Source organism: Salarias fasciatus, chromosome 11 (genome assembly GCF_902148845.1).
Source record: "Salarias fasciatus chromosome 11, fSalaFa1.1, whole genome shotgun sequence".
In the NCBI taxonomy this organism is placed as follows: Eukaryota; Metazoa; Chordata; class Actinopteri; order Blenniiformes; family Blenniidae; genus Salarias; species Salarias fasciatus.
In genome coordinates this window covers 16,839,515-16,866,361 of record NC_043755.1, presented here as the reverse complement: position 1 = coordinate 16,866,361, position 26,847 = coordinate 16,839,515, and the positions used below count along the sequence as shown (strand labels likewise).

At 41.9% G+C, this 26,847-nt stretch overlaps 1 protein-coding gene across 1 annotated transcript in view; it reads left to right on the top strand.

Moving 5' to 3' along the window:
* Nucleotides 1-26,847, top strand: part of cdkal1 (CDK5 regulatory subunit associated protein 1-like 1) — a 232,327-nt gene that overhangs the window by 160,789 nt on the left and 44,691 nt on the right. The window contains exons 11-12 of the mRNA XM_030102247.1: nucleotides 7,560-7,740; nucleotides 15,865-15,927. Of these exons, the coding sequence (XP_029958107.1) occupies nucleotides 7,560-7,740; nucleotides 15,865-15,927 (244 nt within the window). The remainder of the gene's footprint in view (nucleotides 1-7,559; nucleotides 7,741-15,864; nucleotides 15,928-26,847) is intronic.

Here is a 26,847-nt window from a genome sequence, read left to right as displayed (position 1 = left end):
GAGAAAGCTTTTCCGACAGTTTGACAGCTCCTCTCAGGCCAACTGAAGCCATCACCTGTCTCATTCTGTCTCCAAACCAATCATTTGTCTGCCGGCTCTCCGCTCGCACATGCCGCAGTTTTCTTTAACGTCTGCTGCATCCGGGAGATTACTTAACAGCAGATTGTGTAAAGTGGAACTGGATGCTCGACTCTGTAAATGGATTAATTGTTAGTGTCTGGTGGAAAGACCATAATGCCGGCTTGAACGTAATCAGGTTTTCAGGTCATGGTCGTCATCGCTTGGGTCTCGCAAGTCATTTTACAGTCGTTACAGTTCGCATTAGGGCCTCTGTGAGATCCATTGTTTGCTCCCGGAGCTTTGATGTGCCTGAAATTCCCCCGTTATCTGGGCAGTCACCTGGCATCCCCTCAGCTCCTGCTGACAGTCCCCTTCTTCATCCCTGATGGTGGCAGTGGGTGAGGAAAGTGAGTGATAACCAAGGAGACCTCTCCCTTTCTCTGTAAATTGAGCTGCTACATGACAGTGCCATTACCTCGAGCTGCCACAGCTAAATCAAACACTTAAGTGTCTGAGTGATTACTCACACTCCTCACAAGTGTCCTTATTCTTCTCCTTTTTCTCTTTGATTCCTTCTTGTCTCTTCTGATAGATTGGCTGTAACGGATGGATTGGATGTGGGATACCTGTGTGTGTGTGTGTGTCTTCACACGCCCACCTCATGGGAACAAAATGAAGTCCATTGACAAAAATATGTCAAATCTTCAACGGCATAATCAACACATTCAACTTCGTGTTTCTGGCAAGGGTAGCAGGATTCAGAAGGTATAAAATAAACAGACTTTCAAGCTTTAAATCATGTATTACCAAGAATCACTGTGCCGAACATGATGAGAACTCAAACAAAAAAACACAAATCAGGGAAGCAATTCAATCAATGATCTTGAAAGCACAATGCAAATCCTTGTTTGTTGAACATCTTTGACACCTCTTCATGTAATGTTTCACAGACTGTAATTACCTGACGTGTGGAGTCTCCCAGATTTTGTTGTAGAGAGGTTTACCTTCAGAATGTTGCTGCGAAAGAAGATTTGAGTGACCTTTAAAGCTGCATGCGGGTATATGTTGTGTGTTGGAGACGGGTTTTAATGAGGAGTTCTGTCTATTTTAAGACTTCCCTGCAGGTTCTTGAGGGTCAAATCCCTTTTACAAGAAGTCTTCAGTAAGACACAGACTTAAAAGTCAATGCCAGTCTCTTTTTTTGAGAAGATTTTTGTAGAAATTGCTTTGTGCAACTTCAGTGACTTGTTTAAGAAACAAACTGTTGAGGTCAATAATATCCTCCAAAAGTCACACCACATGTATTTAATCAAAATTTATAACTAATTCTAAGATTTGCCTCTTCAGTAGGCATCTTGAACTCTGCTAATACAGGCGTTGCTTCAGGTACATGTCACTTCAGGTCGTGGCCGAATCCTCCATGAAAAAGCAGAACTACTCCATCAGTCAAAGCCAGAAGTTCAATACAGATCGGCTCAGTATAAATAAACAGTAAATTGTAAGAGGAAGCAGTTAGTCCCAGCCCTGCTGGTCTTCAACTTCTCACTCGTGGTTTTCTCATCTGTACAATACAAGTGCACAGCCTCACCACTAAATTCAGGAAGTCGTTTGCTTCAGTGGCTTCACATCCCTAAAACCTAATGCTAATGCCAACCACCAGATTCACACACTTCAAAGAATGCAGGTTACATTGTGTGAATCAGCATTGATCTGTCATATATAACTGAAAGGCTGGTTTTCCATGCAATGCTTGAATCTGCTCCACAGATCATGTTCACATTCACTGCCTGGTCCGTTTGTGTAATACACAATACTGTCTGTTAATAAGACACACATACATCAGTTCCTTTACAACCGGAACATTAAAAAAGTGCTTGTTTGTCTGAGTGTGTTGTGGAAACTCGCGTTTCAAGTTCGATGAAATTCCCATGAAGTCACTTTGCTTGTTGTCATATCAACATAAAGTGGAGCCATTTAGCTGAGGAGCAGTATGAAGCCAGTGAGTGCACAGTGTTTTATTTGCCTTATATAAATAACCGTAAATCATATTACCGGTATCATTGTTGGTGATCCATCCAGAGATCGCGCTGCTGTTTGAAAAAAAAAAAAAAAAAAAAAAAAATATCGCATCAGCTGTGAATTTTTAGAAGTACGGCAGTGGGCAGATGGCTGTTCTGAGAACTTTGAATCCACAGTGAAAACCGCACTGCTCTCTCTCTTCCTCACACATGAGCATTGATTATCTTAGACCCAAACTTAATTTTCACCCAATATGTCATGGCTCCGTAATCTTCAAACTTCATTCCTCATAGACTTCCCTCTCGCTCTGGCTCCAGCTGCTGCTCTCTCTTCCCTTCCACACAATTACACATCACAGCCAAACTGTCAGATTACACGTTAATGTGATTTTATTTAGGGCTTTTTTTTCCTTCTTCTTCTTTTCTCCCACAAGACAGCAGCTTTGCAAACTTTTTACGTTTGACACCAAATCCCCCTAAAGCGCATTTCTTTACCATTTTCATCATCTTCCCCCCTCTCCTTCGCTGCTGTCTCTTTCTCTCTCTCTCTTTCCGTCCGACTCCTACGCTGCAGCAGCCCCAGCGTGCCACACATTACCACTTCAGAGAACACACACACACACACACACACACACACGCCGCCGCACAGATGGGTAGCATGGTCTCTTTCCGACACATGAATAGGTAAATATTTACCTTCCCATATTGTCTTTTTTTTTTTTTTTTTTTTTTTTTACCTGCTCTCATCCTTCCATCCCTCCACCCATCGCCTGCCTCCCTGCACCTCCGTGCCACACTCATTTTTCCTCTTGTTGTCATTTTTGCGGGGTTCTTCTGTCCCAGTGGTCTCGCCTTCATCTTATCATGGAGGCCGCTCACAGGCATCTGTTGTGCAAACACGCTTGTGTACACATGCACATATTTTGAATATATGATGAAAAGGATGATGGCGTGTGCGTGCGCGGAAACGCAAAGTGCTCATGTATGGAATCTGTGAGGGCCTCTGCAAACAAAGAGTGGATAATAATAATAACACAGACAATAGTGTGTTTTATGAAGCTTAATTCTAGTCATTGAGGCAGATGGGGGGATTGACTGAGAGCTTATCTGGTGTTTTAATTAAAAGTATTTAGTCTTTTATGAACGTTTTTCTCGACGTGCAAATTCACACTCACGAGCCAGACGATGGTCCGCTGCGGTTAATGGAAGGTTCCTGTCTTCTGGGACGCGACTCTGTGGAGAGGCGACAGGCAGGATGCTCACAGACACAAACCTCTTTTTGTTCTCATTTATGTCTTTTCAGTTGGGATGCTCACTATTGTGTTTGATTCTGCGGCATGTCAATAAATCACAGCCTTAAAAGTAACTTTAGAACCTTTTTGCTCCTGGTGCCTCCTTCAAAGAACAAAACAAACCAACAAAAACTGCCATGTGCTGGCTGCTGTCAGCGTTTCCACCCCGGTCTGAAGTCCCAGAAGTATCATGTCTACAACTGACGACACGGGAAAAACAACGGGTGTGAATGCATTACACCTTCAATCCGGTGTGATGAAAAGAAGAGCAGTCACACAACAGGAACACAATAAAATCTCAGTTTGACTGACTGAACTTGGAGGAGGTTTTAATCATTTTGCTTTTGATCGTCCTCTTTTGCATTGGAAATGAGTTTACTGAAAAGGGGAGACGCCCTCACAGCAAGGCAGATCTGAATCTTCCCCCAACTGATCAAAGTACAATAGCACAAAATAAAGAAAAATAGTCAACAAACAGCAGTGCAGTCTTTTAAATGTATTGTGTGTGGTGATAGGTCGTCACAGACCACCTCCACGAACGCTCCAAACCTTTCCAACCCTCTAAAAATGATTAACCTCAGCACTAAACTTGTCCAAACCCACCAGTTCCTGTGATCGTTCACCGTGCCTGAGTGGAGTTCCTGCACTTTAAATGCAGCTTTAGTTTCCAGTCGACCTTCTGCTTCCTGTCCTCGGATATTAAAGGGTCTTGTCTTTACTTCAAACCGTTAATTCACAGTGTCAGACATCCTCAAACAAAGGAGCTAATTTAATGGAGCTGCGATAAAAGTACCTTCAGGATGCCCTCAAAGACATGACATTTTGAAGAGATATTATGGTTAGTGGACACTGTTGCATAATATACCAAGCCTCATTTTTCTTAAACGCTCCTATAATCTGAATCACAAATGAGCTTGTTCCTAAAAACCAGTAATTAATCAGAATAACTTCTGTCAAAGCTTTAAATGACTTTAAAACATGAAATTCACAACACTATCAGAAATCATTGCTTGTTTTGTTAAACTATACTTTTTATTTTACCTTTTTGTTGAACTTGTTTATTGTAGATCTGCAACCAATTCTGCATAATTCACTTTGCATTCTTTAAACTTGACTTTATTTTGTGTGTGTGTGTTCTGTATTTCGTGGTGAAGGAAAACGCTCTTGAATATCTGGCCCGAATCAATACTTGACATTAACTCTTTCGCCGTGCCTGACTGAGCCAGATAATGTCTCATTTGATAGATCCTGCTCTCCTCTGTCTGTTTTATCTCTTTTCCACACACCGAAGACACCCATCTTGCACTGTCAGTGTTTTTCTTTAAGTAAGACTCTATTCATTCCCCGGATGGCTCATTTCTCTTTCATTAGCACATTTGCCCCCTATTAAAATAACAATGCTCCATACCAATATTCTGATCTGTGTACTGTAAACAGGGATTTCAAGCAGCTATCAGAGCTGCGTTTGTGCTCTACCTGGTATTAGACATAAATAACAGATATATTTTATGAGTTTTATCACATAAAATAGAAATACGATTCAAAGTTGAGAGTACAATCTTAGAACTGAAGGGCTTGTTGGGAGGAATAAGGTTAGAATTAAGATGCGTGTAGTGACAAAGGTTCAGTCCAGGTTAAACAAACTGGTTCTCAATGTGCAAATTAGTGAAAATGTTCTCCTTCCGCATCGTTTTAATTGAAAGCGAGCAGAGCTAGAAATGTAATCTATTTGTCTTTCTTGTATTTTTATCGCCTTTCTATTTCTCTTTCCTTGATTCTCCCCATTTCTCTCACCCTCTGTTTTTGAAAGGTGAACAATAACAAGATACCCTTCTCCTCTCTCATTTTAACAAGGAGAGTATCAGTGTGGTTCTTGTTCATTAGTATCGCACATCACACCTCTATCACCCTCAGATCTGGGAGAGGTAGAGGTGTCAAAATGACACAAGTGTGTGTGTGTGTGTGTGGTGTGTGTGTGTGTGTGTGTGTGTCTTCCTTTTTCTGCTTCCACCTTAGGAGCATCCACAAAAGCCAATTCACACTCATCTCCCTCTCCCCCTGCTCTTTTTTCCCCACTGTTCTGTCTCCTTTTGTTATTTTGCACCCTTGGCCTGAATTGTACTTTCTTCTTTTCTTTTTTTTTTTTTTTTCCCCAGCAATGGTGTCAATTTTTTAGTAGCGCTACCCGAATGAAAAGGACACGTGAGCTGCCTATACTTCCTCGCCATCACCGCTACCACCCAGGGGCAGCAGCAAATTAGATGTACAAGCCCTGTGGAGATGCAGGAGACGACTATCTATTGAGGCTGGGGGAAAGAAGGGCTTGTTTGTTCATATTGCTAATTTTATTTACCTTCCCTCCTGCCGCCATTAATAAAACAGCTCAGAGGGATTTACTGCAGGCACCAACTTCAAATGGTGATAAATAATTGTGAACTCATTCAGATTTGTTTTATCCCTGTAAGAGGAATCCCGTACGCTGCACAAAAATCCAGCACTACACCTGCATGCCTGCAAAGTTTCACACTGTTGACCCTCATGTGGGCGCAAACCGACACCGAAAAGAGCCTCCGATTGCTGAAATGTAGCATATCTTACCGCTTTCTGGAGACTTTACTGGATTAATTATTATAGGTGCCTACAGGCTGCACGTACTTCTTTGTTTACCTAATAAGATAAAGGATTAAACCTTGAATTTTGTGTTGAACACTCTGGGGGCGGTTGGAGTCGCTGCTTGAGGGGATCCAGGAAGTTAATTTTAATGGCGAATAGAGAATTATTCATTCATTCAGCCAAATTGACCATTCTGTGCACGTAGTTTATTTTGTTTTATTTTTTAATTTATGTACTTTTACTTTTCCATAGGGTAGTTGTCAGGCAGATCTGAGAGGTCAAGGATGCCTTTGCCCGCAAGCTATTGGTTAATATTAATGACCATCGGCCAATTGGAGCTCATCAATAGGTCAGAGGTTATCGCTGGGTTGCAGATGCAGGAAGTTAATGTAATTAGAGATGCATCATGTTGTCGATAGCAGAGAAAATGTCTTCCCCACTCTTTTCTCAATATCTTTGTTGAGCTGTCTCCATGTGGTTTACTTCGACAACATGCGTGTGTGTGTTTGTGTTTGTGTTAGTTTGTGTCTTTCTTGAGCTTTTATTAGTTCCCAACAGGAGATAAAACGTTTCTGATATTCATGCTTTTTGATTCTGTTCAGTCTTTGTTGCGCTTTCTGAAGCTAAATTCTTATCAATACGAACTGTAGAGAATGTGGGGGAAAAGGAATAAAGATGAAATAATGGAGAATAGAACAGAGCTGTAGCTAGTAATGTGTTGTTTCTTATTGATAATATCCTGACTTGTTGAAGTCTTTACATTAAGGTGCGTCTGCCATTCCACTCTTTGATTGAAAGCTTATCATCAGTACCTTGGCTTTCTTGAATTGCGAATAATAAAAACTCCACTCCAACAAATGCGAACGTTGTGTTCAAAAGCCACCTTGTCAAAAATAATATGGGCTCCGCTGCTCAGAGTAATGTGCAGAACTCTGGTCTTGGTAATGGAGCCCCTCAGGGTAATTGACAGAACCTTCAGCTGCCAGAGATGATGATAAATGTCTTCAGGACGAAGCGTAATCATTGAAATTCTACGGCAACATGTCAAAATAGTGTTCATTTCAATGACAATGTCAAATATGTCCTTCAGGAGAGACATTGTTTTCTGACAAACATGAGTCACCCTTGAAGTTCCTTCACTCGTCATCTAACAGCTGCCAATACAAACAAAATTCATGAAACAAATCGATGCATTAATTCCCATACCGTTCTATTGGCCGCCATTAATCCAATGAGCCTGGCAGTCAATAATCAATAGCTAACGATTTGCAGGAGAAGTTGCTAATCAGGTTTTGATTGGCTGAATGAGTCCATGGGGAAAGGTGCAAACCTTTCCTAATGTTTGGTTGGTCCGGAGTTTTAGGACGATGCTCATCAGCACAGTCGACGACAAAATTAAAAGATGAATTACGAGCCGCAAATGGAAGAAGTGGTTTGAGCATTCCAGAAGTCTTGATTAAGTTCACAGAACAGGGGTTGTTTTAAGAATGGTTTTAGGATTTTTATCACTGGTTCAAAACAGGGCAGACATGGAGATCTAGAATCCCAGCTAAATATTTCTTTCTTTCTCTTTTAGAGTCCCGGGTATAACTATCGCTACGGACATCATCTGTGGGTTTCCTGGTGAGACTGACGAGGATTTCCAAGAGACGGTGGAGCTGGTCAAACACTACCGATTCCCCAGTCTGTTCATCAACCAGTTCTACCCCAGACCCGGAACGCCCGCCGCCAAGATGGAGCAAGTCCCAGCCCACGTGGTGAGTGATGGTCATACAGTCCCTGACGCGTCTGATTCTGGTGAAACAGTCAGTATGAAGCCATGTTTAGTCGTATGTCTCTAAATGCTTGAAGCCTGCTTGGGATTTAATTTGGTAGTAATTGAGAAAACACCCGAACAGGACACCAAAGTAATTTTCAAGCATTTTAAAGTTGCAAGATTTCCTGAATGACCAATTATGGTATGAAGCATTTTCCACTTCCCTCCCCAGAGATCGAAGCTCCTTTATTGGAGTAAAAAAAAACAAACAAAAAAAAAAAACCCAGCATTTTGAAGCACCCACTCATTATTCGACGTTGGTTACTGGTTCATTTGAACCGCTTATTGTTCCGTGTGTAACTACCCAGCTTGTGACTAATACCCTCTCCAGCGTCATCTCTCTTTCTGCGTGCTGCCAAATGAAACAATTACGAGCTAATGAAGATATAATTGTTATCAGAGGAAGACTGAGTGAAAAAACGCAACTCAGATTGAAGACAACACCAGCAGCACCTCAGCTTTCCTGACCTTTTTGCCTCACGGCTACATTATTGTTTAGCAGAGCTGCTGGATCTATAATTGGAACTATCTATAACCTCTGCTTTGTAGCTTTACTATCCTCACCATGAGCAAGGTTAGTCACACTGCAGTGAAAGATTATACTTCCTAGTTTCAATCATAATGTATTGCTTCCTTCGGCATTAGCTTGGCTTCATTTATCTCATTACATTTCCTTCATGCATTTTTCTGCTTAATCCTGTTACTCAATATCATATTTTTTAGTTAAAAATAGCTCATTCTTAAATATGTTAAATATTACATGCACCTAAAAGCTCCAGTTATGTTATTATTAAAGCATTACCATGCTGCATTTGTTTGTCATTGAGCCTTAAATGTTTTCTTTGACCTTTTTTCTTCAGTAGTTTCACCTCCTACATATGCTCAGCTCCACACTGTATGTTCCATCTCTTTGTGCATTTGTACTCGCTCCCTCTTTACCATCAAAGTGTTGACACATCTCTTTCAAGTGGAGCATCTTCATAAGTCATTCTCTTTTTCCCTTCCCCTCTCCTTCCTTTTGGTTCTCCGAGGAGAAGCCGAGCGTGTCTTGGAGGGATCAATCCCCAGACAGCCACACTGCGGCTTCTCGCCTCTTCCTCTCCCTTTTCCCACTCTCGCCTTTCTTTTCTCCTCCGTCAGTCCCGCGTGACTTCTGTTGTCAGTGTCGGGATGTCGGCACAAATCAACCCAAGATTTCCCTCCATAGCCAAGATCTTTTCAGTCTAATGCTGAAGAGAGTTCGTGGGTCGATGTGCGATGAGACCTGCTGTTGGTGATGAGGTTGTTTAGTATTCTACCTTTGGCACGGTGTTGGCTGAGGTAAACTCACCATCCACCACGTGGATCTAGTCTGGATAAAGTGTGGATGGATGGATTAATTGATGGATTTGTGCTAAATCGCCGTGCATGGAGAAGTCCATTGCAAATATCTCACTTGCGCAAGACAACAAAGGGGTGGTTTGCACCACATGAGCAGTTGTTTGTGTTCCTTAATTGCCTTGAATTAACTGCCACTTGAATGTGCCCAATTCTGGGTTCTTTTCTTTTCTTTTTTTTTTACCTCTGCGATGTTAAAAGATGACTTAATCTTGGGCGTATCCATACTTGACAGGGAATGGTGAAAGGTGAGAGTGGGGGTGTCACAAAGATATGTTGGGGTCCCTGTAACCAGTACACCTGCTTCAGTGGTTAAAGCTGCACACAACATCGCTTCATCAGTCAGCGCGCACCTGTTTCTACACACACGCACACACACACAGCGAGCGGTGGCAGCAAGGCGACGTCTCTAAGCCATGTAGGGTCAGTCATTAATAAAGTGCACCAGATGGTTTGTCTGGAGCACAACTGTGTTGAAAAGCCACAGGAGGGCCGGATGGATAGGTAGATGGAGGAGGAAGGGAAGAGGGGATGGAGAGAGCTGGGAAAGCTGGAGGGGTAATAATGAAAGGCAGATACAAACACATATTGAGGGGGCTTTCCGCCGTGGGGCATGTTGGAGCAACTTAAAATCCCCTAATTTTAGAATTTGGCAGGTTTTAACGCTGGCAGTTTGGGTTTGATGGATTCCATGGGAAGACACTTGCATTAGGGACACAGACAAAACAATTCACTCCGTTAAAACCAAGCGATTTATTGTCCAATCGGCTGCACTACTAACATCCTATTCTCTGTCAGTAGAAAGTAAAATTACTGATATTCTCTCACATAGTCATCCAACTACAAAATCCTTGCCTCTCATTGGAGAAAGCAGTAACAAATTATATTTCACTCACGCTGGCTCTATTTGAAGTGGCATCAAGTGATCTAAGCGTCTTCTGTAGGATCCTTTATATAGTGCTTTGACAAAATCTATCTGAATACATGGAATAAAAACCCAAGGGCAGATGGAAGACGTTTCTCTGTTATTTTTTCAGTATTATTTTGTAAGGCAGAATTTTCTACACTTTGCGGCACCCTGCTGGCTGGTGTCACTCTATTTTACTTTGTTGTCACTACTTTTTTGTCAAGATTATAATTGGAATATCTTGGAATATAGAAAGTTTTTTTATTTTGGTATTGTGATTTTGCTTTGACCATCTCATTTCTAGCCGTAAAAAAAAGAAATATATTTATATAATTATTATTAGGAAAACACACAGCGAGCTGGAGGGCGTCCACCTGCGATGAGGTCCAGGTGTTTGCTGCTGCTATCTGTGGGTCTTATTACCTTGTATAATAAATGATATATGAGAAAACGCCGGATGCAGGTAGCAAAGAGGCAGATGGGAAGAATGGAAGACCACAGGGATGGAGGGATAGAGGGATAGAAAGCATGTTGAGAATAAAGGAATGTGAATGTTATTAGCTTGGATCTCCATAATCATCCCCAGGTGACTAGAACTTAGCCTTGATAAATGGACTTGCTGAGTGGAAGGTGTGTATGTGTGAGCGTGTGCATGTCTGTTGGTGAGGACGAGTTGAGAACGAGCAACTGCAGGAGAGAAAGTGATCGAGAAGGAGATTAGCCGTTCTAGTGGGACAGTGTTTTTAATTTCCCCAGGTTGTAATTGGTTAAGAACTCCATTACCCACGAGGCACCGGTGCTGCAGCTGTCAAAGTGAAACAGCTGGCCAGCCACTAGTAGCTCCATCTTCTCGCTTCACTATCATTTATCTACGCCTGGACACACACACACACACGAGGCAGGGGTGGACACACACACACACACACACACACACACATATGCACACACGCTTTCTCTCATCTGAGACACAACTCCCTCACACACATATCAAGGGAGATAATAACACTTGCTTAAAGGGAGTCTAACAGGTATTAAGGTTGAGTTAATGGTTAAGTTGCTGTCTGGGGCCAGGTAGCACTTGATTAATGAGCAGCGTATCCACCAATAATGGATGAGATAACACATTGCATTTTAATGATCGCAGTTTTTTTTTTTTTTTTTTTTTGCTTGCCACATTCAAATAATTATGTTTTAACCTGTTTAGTTCTTTCATATCGCTGTTCCTGCAAGAGTTTTAACTAGCTGAGGGAGTCGAGAGTAACAGGGTGTGAAAAATTAAGATCTCCAGTCGGTCAGTCCAGATCCCCGAGGGGAAATTTAGTTGATGCTGAAAAATGGTGATAGTGGTGAATAAAGCCTGCAGGATAATTAGCAACTTTAATAAAAAATTAAATTGGAAAATAAATGGAGTTCTGAAACTCTTGAAGCTTAATCCTTTGTCTTTTTCTACTTGCATACAGACTTTTATCACTGTGTTGAAATGTTATGCCTTCTTCCTACACTGGCTGAATTCGCATGGAGGGGATCTGACAAGTCAAAGTAGGACACAAATGTTATGTCGCATGACCTCTATAGTGGGGAAAAAGAGGTCACACACACTCACACACACCGATGTGACCTCTGTGTTTGCGATGCTTTAGGAGGTGTTAATCCTTCACAGGCACAAACACACACAGATGACGCCCAAGGTTCTCGTACTGTAGGAGTAATGTGACACTCGGGCTCTATAGCAGCAACATCTGTCTGTCATTAGGGGAAAGACAAACGGGCGCGTACTGATGAGCCAGAGGCGCGCGCACACACTGCAGGCAAGATCACTGTTACCTTGCCCTACAACGCACTCACACTCGGGTATGTTGAGATTCATGAACTGCAAGTATGTACACATGAATATACACAGGCGCACATGCATTTCTGCTGCCTTCATTTTTTTTTTTTTTTTTGTTTGTTTAATTCAGGAACATTTGAAGATAAAAAAAATATATATATACTATAATACAAACAATCTTTGCGTTTCAACTATATGATGAGTATATATGTCCGTTTTTAGCACGTGGCCTTTAGTTGCAATAGCTTCCTTTATCCAAAGACAGAGATTTCTTTGTCCCTGAAGTGAATCTTCTTTAGCTAGCGTCATTAATCACCAGTAAATCACAGCCCTGTCAGAGCAACTGCTTTTCAGCATTATGCAGATATTCCTGTAATCTTACAGCAAGGCTGTATGAGCGCTCCTCACACACACGGCCTCCGTCTGCAGCGGTCCTGGACCGGAGTGTGGGTATGAGTACCTAAGTGTCTACATCCATGTAATGTCACTTCGCGTTACATGCAGCATCCGTCTCTGGCAACAACAACAGATGGACGTCATGATAACAACCATTGTTCATCATCACCGTGGTGACAGGTCCACACACACTCACACACACTTGCGCTGCATTGCTGGGTTGTCACAAGCACAACCTCGGCGACATGCAAGATTAACTTCTCCATGCACAAACTCACACTTATTTGTTCAGCTATGCTTGTGAGGACATTTATTGACACACTGCGTCTGCAGCTTCAGTCCCATCCCGATCTATCACAGCTGAAGGTCGAGCAGCAACCTTTAGGCCAGGAGGCAGCTTTGATCATATTGAAGCCCATGAGAATATAATCCTCTCTACCAGAGGACCAAATTATACTGGATTATTTAATATTGTATGACCATTAATGCCAGTCATTTAAAATAAAGAGCGGACTATGGATCAAAGCGCATATATTTCATGACCACCTTAAAATGCTTTTTCTTCTACAGTATTTAGGGGAGATTACAGTTGGCTTTGGGTTCAAATGGGGTTAATTGCGGCACCATTTTTATTTCTAGTGGGCTCTAAAGTAGAAAGACGGGGCCGCACACGACCTGCAGGTCGCCATTTGCCCATGCCCGCTTTAGGTAAACCCTATTATTAATCTAACTGTTGTGTTGACCAAGCATTGTTCCACAGTCTTAGGAAAGATAGTTGTAAGGGAACACTCTCTAGAACCTACCAGTTCAGAGACAATGTCGAGCACAGGACGCACAGTTTTCACATTTGATTTAAGTTCCTTTCTACCGTTTTTTATATTCCTTTATTTATAGATGTGAAACAATTTTGGGTTACCCATTTGTTCTCTTTTCTGAATTTTTCGGACAAATTTCTTGGAATGAAGAACCTTTTTTTTTTTCATGTTTTCAATGTCAAATGCACAGCATTGTGGAGTTGCGTGTACATTAATTGCATCTTTGTGATTGCTAGCATTCCAATTGGCCGGCATTTCCAAAACTGCAGCTCTTGTGGTGCGTTATCGTACCGCAGGGGTCAGTATCCATCCAAAGCAGCCCGACGAAGGAGAAACACTGAATTGGTGACAAGATCATGGGAGGAAAAGACTGTGAAGGCTGACCCGTGGTGGTCCGAGCCAATAGAAGAGCTTCTGTAGCTCAGCCTTCTGCCCAGATCCAGCGCTGGTTCTGACGGGAAGCTATCAGATTACACAGGGAATTGCAAAGTGTTGATCCTGCTGGGCCACAGTCCTGCAGGGTTCTGACATCCCCCTTCTTCAACACACCTTAATCTAATATTTGAGGAGGTTATTAATGATAAAAAGACATTGAAAATCAGGTGTGTTGGAGTACAGAGACTTTGTAAAGCAGAGGCCTTCGAGGACCGCGACCGAACAACAATGAACCACAACGTGTGAAATGTGTTTATCGTGTGGAGAGGGGTTTAAAATCTCCTTATTTTAAATGTTTTAAGGAAAACAAAAACAAAACAAGTCTCCTTAGTCTGACATCTTTCATAGCTAGCAACTTTTCATTTGTCATCAAATGGCTCTGCTGAAGCATGTCTCTTCATTTTTTGTGTGTGTGTGTGTGTGTGTGTGTGTGTGTGTGTGTGTGTGTGTGTGTGTGTGTGTGTGTGTGTGTGTGTGTGTGTGTGTGTGTGTGTGTGTGTGTTTACTTGTGTGTATGCGTTTGCTATTGAGCTGAACCTGAATTATTTCTACTGGGGGTTGAGAAATTCTTACCTGCAGTTACATCTGTCTTACAGTCTCTCGCTTGGCACGCACACACACACACACACACACACACACACACACACACACACACACACACACACACACACACACACACACACACACACGCACACGGAGTTGAGTGTCTCTGAATACAGAGTGATGTTGAAAGTGATAAAGGGATAGCAGGAGGAGAGAGAGAATGGTGTTGAGGAGCAATGATGAGAGCATCACTCTCACCCAAGGTGCTCCAGGCAAAGAGAGAGTGAGAGTGAGAGAAATTGTGGTGGGACAGACTTAAAGGGGGTGGGGAGGGAAGAGGGCTGCTGGAACGGGTGAGAGTGGAGACTGTCTGATTAGTATGAATTTTCTCCCACTGGAGAAAACACAGGCAGCGGAGGAGAATGTGGGGGGAGAGGGGAGAGACGCCGGGTTTGCGGAAAGCCAAAGAAAATGTGAGTGAAAAGAGGATTTGGAGATTCCAGAGAGCCCTTTGGCAGCAGACGTGAGTGGGAAGCAGGTGAAAAACAAGAATGAGAGGATGGATGGAGGGACAGGGCCAGTGATTACAGGAGCATATGGATCAGATGAGCCTTGAGTGAAGAGAGGATGAGTAGGAGATGGGCAGAGCCGCACTATATGGAAGAGGAAGACGTGATGGGATGCTTAGATGGATATGAATAGAGATTAGGGAAACCGGCTTTGAGAGGTGAGCCATCGGGGATGCGTCTTAGTGGAGACAGAAAGACATGGATGAAGTCAAAACTGGGAAAGTACAAACACATTTTTTTTTAATTCTTTATCTAAGGACATCAGGATACACTGCAACTTTTAAAACACAGTTTATCTCCGTCCACTAAACAATAAATGTCAGGTTTTTTTTCCTACATCCGACTACCAACCTCTCTTTTCCAATCCTGCTGCTGCACGTCCATCAAGCTTTAATGATGCCCCTGCGCGATAACCGAACGACTTGGTTACTCCGTTCGCGATGTACAGATCTGGCCTAAGGACACTGAACGCAGCTCTGTGCATCCTGACACTGGAAAAGACAGAGGGAAGGAAGAGGAGGGAGAATAACAATGAATGCAACGCTCCCTTCAGCTACAGCAGCGTATACATATATCCCTTCCCCTTTAGCCAGACGTGGCCTAATCAGCGCACTAATTAGCTCTCTCTGTAACTGCATCAGCCTCATGTAACTGATTGCATTAACAACTGCCACACATCAAACAGTCATGTCTCACGCTCGTGCATCTCATTACGGATTAAGGACATGCAAGGTTAAGGCCAGACTTAGACTGGAAATAAAATGAGGAATATTTTTCTGCCACAGCTGGTGAACAAATAAATGTGCTCCCTCTGTTCGTCGCATGGGTTTAATGAATTACCGTGGGCGTAGTTGTCAGCCATGCTAATTTGTTTTTCCTTGTGTTACAGTCATCTAATAAGTTAAAATAAGGGAAACTGTACTTCATGTTCGTACTTGCTCCAGATGTTAACTTAACTCTCTTAGTGAGATAAACAGGATATGATGGACAAATAACAATAAAAGAACATTTTTGAGGACAAATCTTACCAAGTTCATGCAATTTCTAATTTTTTTTCAGAAAGTAGACATAAATGATCAATATTTACATCCAGCTGCCATGTTTTTTAATTCTATTTCCAGTTATATTTGTAGCTTCGCATTTTTTGCCCTAACCTTTTTGTCTGTTTTTTCTTTTCTCTTTTTCCATGCTGTAGAAGAAGCAAAGGACTAAGGAGCTCTCACAACTCTTCCACTCTTACAACCCATACGACCACAAGGTAAGAGCTTTACTTTATTCATTTGTGCTTTCAAAGGTTTACATCTCCCATCTTTTGTGTTCGGCACAGGGAATACACAGGTTTCTTTTTCTGGCTGCTCGCTGTGTGTTTCTTAATGAGCCCTGAGTGTCCAGCATCATTCACCTCTAGACCAGAAGCTCTCACTTGACATCAAAGGTCACCGTCGCCACATTGTATTTATGGCAGCTGTGAGTTTATTGTCTCTTCAGAATGGACACCTCTTGTCAGTAATCTTGTGGCTGAGCACTGCTCGAGTGTTTGTTCCTGATTACAGTGGGAGAGTGTGTGTGTGTGTGTGTGATTGGGAGGGAGATCAGAGTCTGATATCAATCTAATCAGCTGTGTTGGTGTGTGTGTGTGTGTATACCCGGCATGGCTTCATACATTATCAGGTTAGCATCTGACGGCAGACTGATCCTGTCACACTTCACTAACACTTACCGTGATGGCGTGAGAGCCTTTGTGAGCTGCTGCATTTAAAGTTATTCTTCTGAGGGCGACAACAGCTGTCATTGCGTTCTTCCCCACCATCACTTTTGTCCGCGTCTGGGTTGTGCTGTAAGCACTACTTATCATCAATACATAGTTTGGCAGCCTGCGAACTGCAGAGTGCATGTTGTCGGCGTGCCAGTGATTGAAAAGTGCTTTGCAGGTGTGCGGGTGTTTAGATCAGATTCAGCTCAGCCAATATTAAAAGAAGAAGAAGAAGAAGAAGAAGAAAAAAAAAAACGCTTCATCTTCAGCCTGTAGTGCATGCTGTATGTTCCACACTAATTAAAAAGATATAAGGAAGATCACGTTTTCAGTGCAGCAGACGTGCATCTTTCTCCCACACACACACACACACACACACACACACACACACACACACACACACACACACACACACACACACACACACAGACGCGTACAGGCACTAATAATAGTAATAGTAATAGTATACACAGAACACACACTCATATAAATGAGTACAGGAGTGTGAGGCGAGCACAAGCAGAATGTGAATTGAACAAAGTTAGCAGGGGATGTCTTTATAATACATTAGTGCATTTATTCCTAAATGAGGCGGTTGGTATTTGTGAACATGCTCTGTCCTTAAGCAGTATCCTCAGCACAGGGATTCAGGACCGGGTGACAGAATCTCACAGTGATCCAAAAATATCACCAAGCCTTTTTTGTTCTTTTGTGATTTTTCTCTTGAACTTGCATGAAGACTTAGATTGTTGGAGGAATTCTACAATTCTGCTCTTTTGTCCAGTTCAATTGAAAAAAAAAGAAGTTCTCTGAATAAACTCTTTTAAGAAAACTTACAGAAAGGAACAACAGAAAGTTCATAACCAGTTGTCACGACAAAGACTCAGCTTTTTGAACTGCTTTTGCTGTGAAACTGGCTTCATATAAAGCTGTTTTTCATTTGTGCTCATTTTCTGTATGACCTGCCTTTAAAAAAATCAGTCCATGGAGGAAAAGCAATTTTGTATGTAAAGTGTCACCTCCAGTGTGACTGTATTGTCTCTGCACAATGCTGTCACTTAGCACTGGACACTTTGCACACCAGGTTACTGCTCTTGTAACACTGTCTGCAAATACTTTTATTATTTATTTTTATTTTTATTTAATCCTTATTATTATTAGTATCCCTTGAGTTACTCCTAGAGTTAGGCTTCTGACCCGGGACCTGAGTACCCCCTTTTCATGCCACAAACATGTTAATGTGAACTGGGATGACAATAAAGTTTTCTTGAATCTTGAATATTGAATCTTGCAGCCCTCAAAACACTTTATATCATTCTCCGGCTGAGGTTCTCGGAGGACGGAGCCTGTGTCTGCTCTAAATTTGAGGCTTCATCAAGAAAGAAACAAAATTGGCAAATTTTTGCTGTGATGATTTTGTCTATAGTGACCTCTGCTGTATGGCACATCTTACTTGGTGTCTATTATGTACAGTAACCTCCCTGTTACCAGCCTGGATCTTTTTGTGATTTCACACCAGTTTTGATTTCTTGTATGTATCTTCCAATTAAATTTAACATAAAGGTGAACTACAAACTGTAGCCTGAATTGTCGATACAAGACATGATGTTTCTGCTAAATTGTGACCCTGGGTTTAAACTGTTACAGTATCAATGTTTTTCCAGCTCTCTATTGTTCAACCACGGTGAGCCCGTGTGAAGAATAACCCATGTGACCGATGTGACCCGTTAAACGTGAACAATAGCAGCTTCCAGTGTGGTCTTCTGCAGTTGTAGCCCATTTGCTTCAAGGTTCTTCAGACTGTCTCCTCGATATATTGGTCGTATCCAGTGGGTATTTGAATTAGTTGTTGCTTTTCTGCCATCTCTAACCAAACTGATCCATCTCCTCTGACCTTTACATTCCCGGAGCATCATCACACAGAGAACTGCTGCACACTGGGTACCTAGATTCTGTTCATCGATTGACAAAACTGTTGTCCTCTAGCCACATAACTCAATAACAACAGTTAAATGGTACCAACATTCAACCTTGGTTCGTTAACTGTGACCTTCAGTTTACTTCAGGACTCAAGAGAAGAGAGCCTCAGCAACCATCACGTGAGGTGCACTTTACAGGAAATTAAAAGTACAGATGGAATAGATTACAATAGAACAGAATTACTTTATTGATCCCTGGGCAAAATTCTTAAAAAATGAAAACAAAACAAAAAAACCTCTTAAGAAATTGAATCACCACTGTGGCTCCCTGAGCGAGATCCTGGATCACCACACCATGGTTCAGTCTGTCGTCTCACGCGTTGACTCGCCCCTGACCCAGGAAGACTCGTGTATACATATCTTTGCCGGAAGTTTCAAAACGAGAAGCTGGTTATGCAGATGCATCTCCTCACGTTCAGCTAAGCCGGTTTCAGTCTCTGGTGATTTCGAGCTCATTCGACGTGGCATTTCAGTAACCCGGGAACACAAGAGACCTGGAAGACGTGCGCTAATCTGCCATACATGTGTTCTCCCCTCCTGGTCAGCCAGGAAATCACACCCTTGACTTCACTCTGACTTGGTCTCAGTAACCTTGTATTTCATGTGGGTTGTGCAGCCACATCTTTATAGAAAGTCAATTTAACCTTTTTGCCCAGATTGTGATGTTCATTTTCAGCTTCAGCAGGTCTTGTGATCATGTCAATGGGCCTAAACGGATTGAGCCATTGCCTGGTGTGTCAATTCTTCTGGCCAGTAAGTGTATACATTAGTAAATTTAATAATTTTAAAATGTTAAAACAACAACTTAGACATGTCAGTCCTTATCATGGCATTGCATAAGGTTTTTCATGAGTAAAATGCCAACAAATTCACTGATAAACTTGGCAATCTAAGTATATTTGGAGATAAAATGTGTCAAAAGTAATCTGTTTCTATTACATGTTATCTTCCGTCCCTCGTACGCAAACGTGTTTGGCATGTCGAGTTCCTTGTAAATCTCCCTCCTAAGCAGCTCAACTTGCAGCCACATTACCGTAGGTCTTATTCCTTTTCCATAGATTGTGTAGATGTGCAAATAAATCCCCTTACATTACAAACCCAGATAGCCGTGAGATATGATTTAATGATAACAAATCTAATGTCAAGCATGCTCCCTCGCAGATCAACCACTGTTCTGCCTGTCCTTGCCCATGTCCGTACACCGTGGAAATGCAAAAGCAAATCAGCTTGTATTAAGCCCATATAGCCGTTAGATAGAAATAAATGAAGTCTGATAATGTCCCTCATTTTACACTAAATTCCCTTGGGTGTCTGGCCTTTCAGCTTACAGTTTATGTAAGGATATTATGTGTTTACTAACACATCCGTGTGCGTGTGTGTGTGTGTTCGTGTGGGAACGAGATAAGAGAAAGAGTGAATGGAGCGACATGAGGGGTATATTGGTGTTTTTACAGCCATTATTGTTATTATGCATCCTGCTATAGGTATGAAAGGGTCATTAATAAAGAGAGAGTTGGGGAGAGGGTGGGTTAGCGAGGCTTTATTGTAGCTCCAGGCTACCTACCCAATGAAACAATGTTTTTAAATGAACTAATTGTTATTTCTGTACCAAGCTTGTTTCTTAATCTCCCATGACTAACTCTGAATTACAAATGGAGAGAATTGCTCGGTAAAAGCAAACAAAAAAAAAAAAATTGTTGTGAGGGAAACTATACACTTTCTCTCATTGTTAGTTTTTATGGTCGGTCTCTTTCTTTCACAGTCTTCCTCTGCCTCGTCATTTACCTTCTCTTGTTGAACCGCGCGGCAGTGTTTACGTTGAATCTATCCCTGCCTGTTCATCTACATTACATGTAGACAACTGCACTCATCTGGTACATGTATGTTTAAGAGAGAGAAGTGTGTGTGTATGTGTGTGTGTGTGTGTGTTTGTGATGATTAATGCGAGGTATCCCTTAGCCAGATGGTGCTGAACAAGGCCCATCCATCAGCAATGAAAAGACCAGTGGGCAGAAAGCTGGCAGAGCACTTTGTCTGGGGCCAGTGCCCCCACTGGACACACACACACACACACACACTCACACACACAGATGCTCTGAGGCTTTGACTGTGTAAGTCACTGAGCCATGTTGGGGCTTTGTGTTTTGTTTTGGAATACAGGTTCTCCTTTGTTTAGTTTTCCCCCCCCCTCTTTTTTTTTGGTGGGGGGCTGCTTCTGTCCCACATGAGTTGTGCCGCTTCACCCATGAAGGCAAGTCTGCGATGGCCTTGACATGTGCAAGTTCAAACTGCTCTACTCCCACGACGCACTTTAAGGGTGAAATCTTTCCAATTCCAGCGCCTGAATTGCTGTTGCGCGTCCACACCTTTTGTAATATGGCTCGTATGTACTGTACATTTAAAGGACATTAATTAAAGCATCGGTGACTTGACACTTCGTCCACTGTGTCAAATATAACAGCATTTGTGTGACTGAGTGCACATCGACTGAAAATGCAAATAAAACAACAAACCAAGGCTGCACAGCTGAAGTAACTAATGGACATTTTCTGCCGTCGGTGAGACGAAGGCCTTGACTTCCCATAATAGTTTTCAAATTAACAGGCCATCTTCCATAATAAATCCCATTAAGGCAGTGTTCACTGAAAGAACGTGTTTTTCTGCTTGTCCATCCATTTTCTATTTCCCTTGATCCCTCTAAGTTGCATTTTAGTTCAAGAGTCGCATGCAGCCTGATTTCATGTTGAGTGGGTAGAACAGTTAAAGAGTGCCATAGTAACAGTTAAAATTAAACTCTGAACTGTTTCTTTTTCTGTGGTGCAGAGTGTACACAATGAAAATGAAAATAAAACAAAGCAATTTCTGCTGAAAATGACTACAGTCGTAACATAAAACCAATTTTAATTATACTTTGTGGTGCAAAACACAGTGAAATGTTCATAAAACTTCTCCTAAAGCTGTTGCATTATGCATGATTTACAAAAAATCTGTTTTCTTTGAATTTTTTACATTTTGCTTGGTGGTTTAGAGTGCCAGATTTGGGAGTTTTGGCCCTCAAGAGGCCTTATATCTAATCCCCCCTGGCGTTGGCACCGATCACAGCTGGCTGTGGGCAAACGGCGGGATTCGCCCCGGACTGGACAGCAGTCCATCACAGAGCAAACACACAGACACAGTCGCTTTTTTTAGAGGCAACATTTAGTCTTGGATGCATTTTGGATGAAACTGGAGGACCACCTGGAGCAAACCCATAAGCCCGGACCTGAACCAGAAATATTCTCGCTTCAGGGGTGGTGATGAATCTACATAAAGGAGAGTTTAAATTCTGACCACAAGACTTCCTGTTACAGGATTTTATAACTATATCCTGAAGACAACTGCACGGAAATAACAGCAGGTCTCTGAAGAGAAGAAAGCTTTTAGATTAGAGGTCAACATTTCACCAAATCCTGGACGCTCTTATCCCCACTTGTACTTAGACACATTTTGGAGTGGACTCATCCACTCCAGCCTGTTTTCAGCCTGTGGCATTACAACTTTTTTGCTGGACAGCTCTTTCCTGATTAATTGGGGTTTCACAGTCCAAAGCCTGTTTTTCTCACCTGTAGGTCACTGCTTTTTTTTTTTTTTTTTCTTTTTGTCATCACTTTAATTATCTCTTAATTCATTAAGGACTTTGGTGTAATCAGAGGAAGATCAAACTCTTGCCTTTGTTTGGAACAGCCACATTCTCTTCCCTTGTGTTCTACGTGTCGGTGCAGAAAGTAAATGCACAACCCCCCCCCCCCCAACATCCAAACTCTTCTCCCTTTGCTGCATCACCGTGTCACCCGGTGTGGAGTTTGGCTCCCCGAAGGCTTTGTCCTTCCAGGTTGAGGTTGTGAAGCTCCCATCATGTTTAAGTCATTGTCAGCATTGTGTGTGTGAGTGTCCACGCATTCAGCTGTTTCTGGCAGTTAGCAGAATACCTCTCCCTTCCTCACACGCACACTTTCACAGTCTCCCGAGAGCGCGCGCACACACACACACACACACAGACACACACTGTGTTCATAGGCCTGAATGACAGGGGTGACAGTTTTCCCTGCGGCAAGAGAGGAGGGACAAGCTGTCAACATGGCCCGCTGCACCTGCCCGGCCACACAAGACCCGCACTGACTGAACAAGGCAGAGAAGAAGAAGAAGAAGGAGGAAAAAAAAATAAAGGAAGAGGAGAGTAGAAAGAGAAGTTGAGGTGGCTCAGTGAAAGCCTGATAATAAAAGATTAACAAGAAAGAGGAAAGCATTTATAGGAAATAAAACACTTAATTACTCTCGGTAAACTTTCCCCCTTCGGTTATTCTGAACTCCCAGTTTGCCTCATTATGCATAATTATGACATATGACATCTATCATTTAAAAAGAAAGAAAAAATGTTAATTAATCTAACAATGCCTCTTCCAACCCAACAGATCTTTTTTTTTTCCGCATCATGTTGCTGAACTGAACAAATGGCATTCGTATTTTTTTCCCTTTTGGCATTTTTAATTACTTTATTTATTGTTATTTTTTTAAATTAGGTCTTAAGCTGCCGTTGTTTAGCGTTATTGTGAGAAGCTAACCTCCATCTTTGTCAAACTTGACATTTGCTCGCCATACTTTTTTCCCCCTCTTTCCCTGTTAATTAACTGACTATTCAGGGCATGGGGGGGGGGCAAAATATTGGTTATGGTGATTTATTTTCTAGCCACGCTCTTTAACTTGTCCCTCCGGTCATACTTTAAGAGCTTTTTCTTCTTGTTTCTCTGTGTCTTCAGGTTTTGTGTCACTCTTTAAAAATCAAGCAATCACTACTGTAATAGTAAACACAGTTCACTCTGTTGCTTTTTTTCATTTTATTTTTTGGCTAGTATTTGCCAATTTTGTGCAAATGCATATCTATTATTGAAGCTTGCACTGACAAGCATGTTATTTATGTTGCTGTTTGGGGATGCTAATCACGTCCGAGTATTTTTCTCCCTTATGTTGACTCTGTGATATACAAGATTTTGACCTCTCTGAGAGTGAGATCTGTAGCATTAAAAACATTATTTACAATGAGTAAAGTGTTTCACTGTTAATGCTGCAACAGTCTTGGCGCTGTGTTTGGCATTATACTGCTTCAACCCCAAAATGGGGAAACAATGACAAATAAAGTTTTTTTGCTCAATTTCAGTGGTCTGCACATCAAAACTTTGATTTTGGAAAACATAAGGCTCCACCTAAAGATGCCGACGCTCTGGTGTCGCTTTGCCTGCTGGGTCATGAGGGTTTCTGCCAGTTTTCTCTTTAACATTAAGCTGTTCTCAGTAATTTCATACTGTATTTTCTCAGTTATTGAGCGAGACAAACCGTGCACTTTGTTCTCCGACCTCTTGCTGCCTGTCTTGAGTAGTTTGTTCACAGCAGGTCTTCAGTCTTATTATCTAATGAAAACTGACCAAACCTTTCTGTAGTGAAGTCAGAAGACAAGTGAAAGACATTTTCCTGTGGCTTTAGGTGGGCTGAGACATGTATATTATCTCACTTTACAGGATAATATTACTACCTCGTTTTGATCAAAGGCAGCAGAAATGTGTATGTGTGTGCATGCGTGTGTATGTGTATGGGCGCACGGGCCTTTGCGTGTGTGTGCGCGCGCCTGTGTGCACTCACTGATATTCCACCCACATTGCAACGCAGCTTGCCAAATACAGGATTTTCTTCTGCTACAGTACAGAGCGCTATAGCGATATATACATGCTCTCAATCTGTCACTTTTACATAACAGGGACCTGCGCAACACATACTGATGTGCAGTCCCACAAAACTGCAAGCCTACATGTGAACTTCCGTAATTACACGGTGCATTAGGAGCCAGACAGACGTTTGCCTTTGAAATATTCCCAGGTTCTTCTTCACTTTTGTTTAATTTATGCACACCACCTTATAGCTACTTTGTGTTTGTTGTGAAGACATGCAAGCAAACGGCGTACAACTCTTGCCAAGCATGGCATCACATAAGAGGAAACATGCCTTCCACACACAAACTGAACTTGATTTCCTCCCTCAGATTCTTTTACAGGCAGCGGCACTGTCTCCTGTAATTCTTGGAAAAGCAATCATATGGATGCTGTAATGATTTTCCTTCAACAGCAGCAGGGTTCTGAATGCTGCACACCATTTTTAGGAGAATAAATGTGTTCAATCCGAATCGGTAGTTTCCTCCGCCTCCTCTGTGTTTGCTAAATATTTTCAGTGCGACTGAAGTGTTGTTCACCACACGATTGAGTTTAAATGTTGAATTCATCCAGTCCATAGCTGTGGATCAGTTGGAGGAAACAGAAAGATAATCACAAACATATTCAGACACAGAAACACACACTCATCTCTGTAGGAAATGTCAGAGTTAACCTCACACAAGCACAGGCAGAACATGCAAGCCAAGCACAGAAAACCCTCCAAGCTTGAAGCATGGTTATTTCAACTGTGCAGGCCCAGGGAAAAAAAAGATTTTAAGTTTACTATGTGATCTAAATTTGTATTCTACTGTCAATCTGTTTTTTTCTCTCTCCACCTAACCAGCCACTCCTTCTCAAAGTGGCACCGTGTGTCTTGTTGATTGCCTCCATTTGTTAGGCCAAAGGCTGTGTGTTACACACACACATGCACACACACACACACACACACACACACACACACACACACACACACACACACACACACACACACCTATGCACACATACATCCTTAGAGGAAACCAGTGGTTTACAGCTACTCGCACATACGATGTGACTGACATGTGAATGGAGGGATGGTACAAATATGAGGCTGGCTGGAGGATGGGTGGGGGGGGGCAAATGAATGGGTGCTAGGCCTTGTGTTGCTAAATGGTTTCTTAGACAGGAGTGTGAGTGCTTTCTGCTTCAGTCATAAGGCCTTCGATTCAGCCAGGCTCATTTGAAATGCTACGTGGAGTTTTATTGTTGGTGAGTGTATTCCGCTCAGCGCCGGTGTTCCGCAGCTGAAAAGGTGGATCCTCTCTCTTCTTTCAAATAAGGATCGGAAATGGTATATGTCATCAGTATATTCAACCGCTGCTATTCTTTTCATTTTTTATTTCTCTAATTTAAATTAATTGGATTTAAAGCCTTCATAAATGTAAAGAATATGGAAAATGAAATACGAAGGTAGGCAGTGCTCAGTGTTGAAACAATGTCAACCACCTTAGGAAATGAATCTGATGTCTGTTATAGAGCAGGGATGTGAAACTCGTATTAGTTCAGGAGCCATAGTTATATACAGATTTCTTAGTAACCAGGACTGCAAAATTCTCCATGAGTGTCCTCCAAACGCTTATTAATCTTACTGTTTCTTTCAAACTATTGCCTGTTGCTTCTTTGTACACATGCTCTTGTTACCGTTGGAAAAACCCTGGGTTGAATTACCGAGTTAATCTCCAGCTTCATTGTACCGCTTATCAATTATTGTGAATATCTGGGTAAATCAACCCAGAAAAAGGGAGAGATATCCAGGACATGTTAATCCAGCTCTGTAGCATAGGGCCCTGAGCTGAGATATTGGCATGAAAGCGAGCTCCCTGGTCGCTCAAGGTGATGTGGTCGGTTTATGTCGTATCATTAAGCTCTCATAGCAAATGTAAGTAACTTCTGTGTTAAAATAGAAAGTATTTCCCCTTTTGTTAGTCATTATTTCTTTAAAAAATCTTCACCTATTGGCTGAAGTGTTGAAGTGATTCATCCTTTATTCTGATCAGCAGCTCCTATAGAGCAGGTTTTCTATCTCTACATACTTTTTTATCGTGAATGTAATCATTTCTGCATGTGTGCATTCGGTGTTTACTCAGGGTCTTTTCTTTCCTTTTATCGTGTTTCCATGAACTTTGCTGTTATGAGCCCACAGACGTTTTAATATATGTGTTTTTATGTATGCATGTATGCAGGCTTATCAGCCCGAGTAATTGTATTGTCTGTGCTTGATTGCTTAACATACCCTGTTATTAGAAATATTTGAAGCCTGATTCTAACAAACCCTATACAATCTAAATGGAAATTCACACGCATGGTTCCAGGCTATTGGTTAAAAGAAGTAAGTGCTTTCTTTCTTTCTTTCTTTGGTTCTTTCTTTCTCTTTCTTTCTTCCTTTAGCTTACACTTTAGTTAGAACGAGGACTAACTACGAACTAACTCAGCCAGGCTCTCATTAAAGACTTTAATTAAGGAAACACAAAGTTTATTTGTGAGCTACTTTATCTTCTCATTGCACAGTGGCGAGCTTATCTTCTGTTGTAAATCACATGTTAACACCATTTAAAATCCTGCATTCACGTATTGATTTCATTTGGTCGCTGTAGCTCTTCTATCTTGGTGAGTAAATGTTTTGCAGGTCATTTATTTGTCTGACAGAACTTGAAAGAACGTTCTGGTAT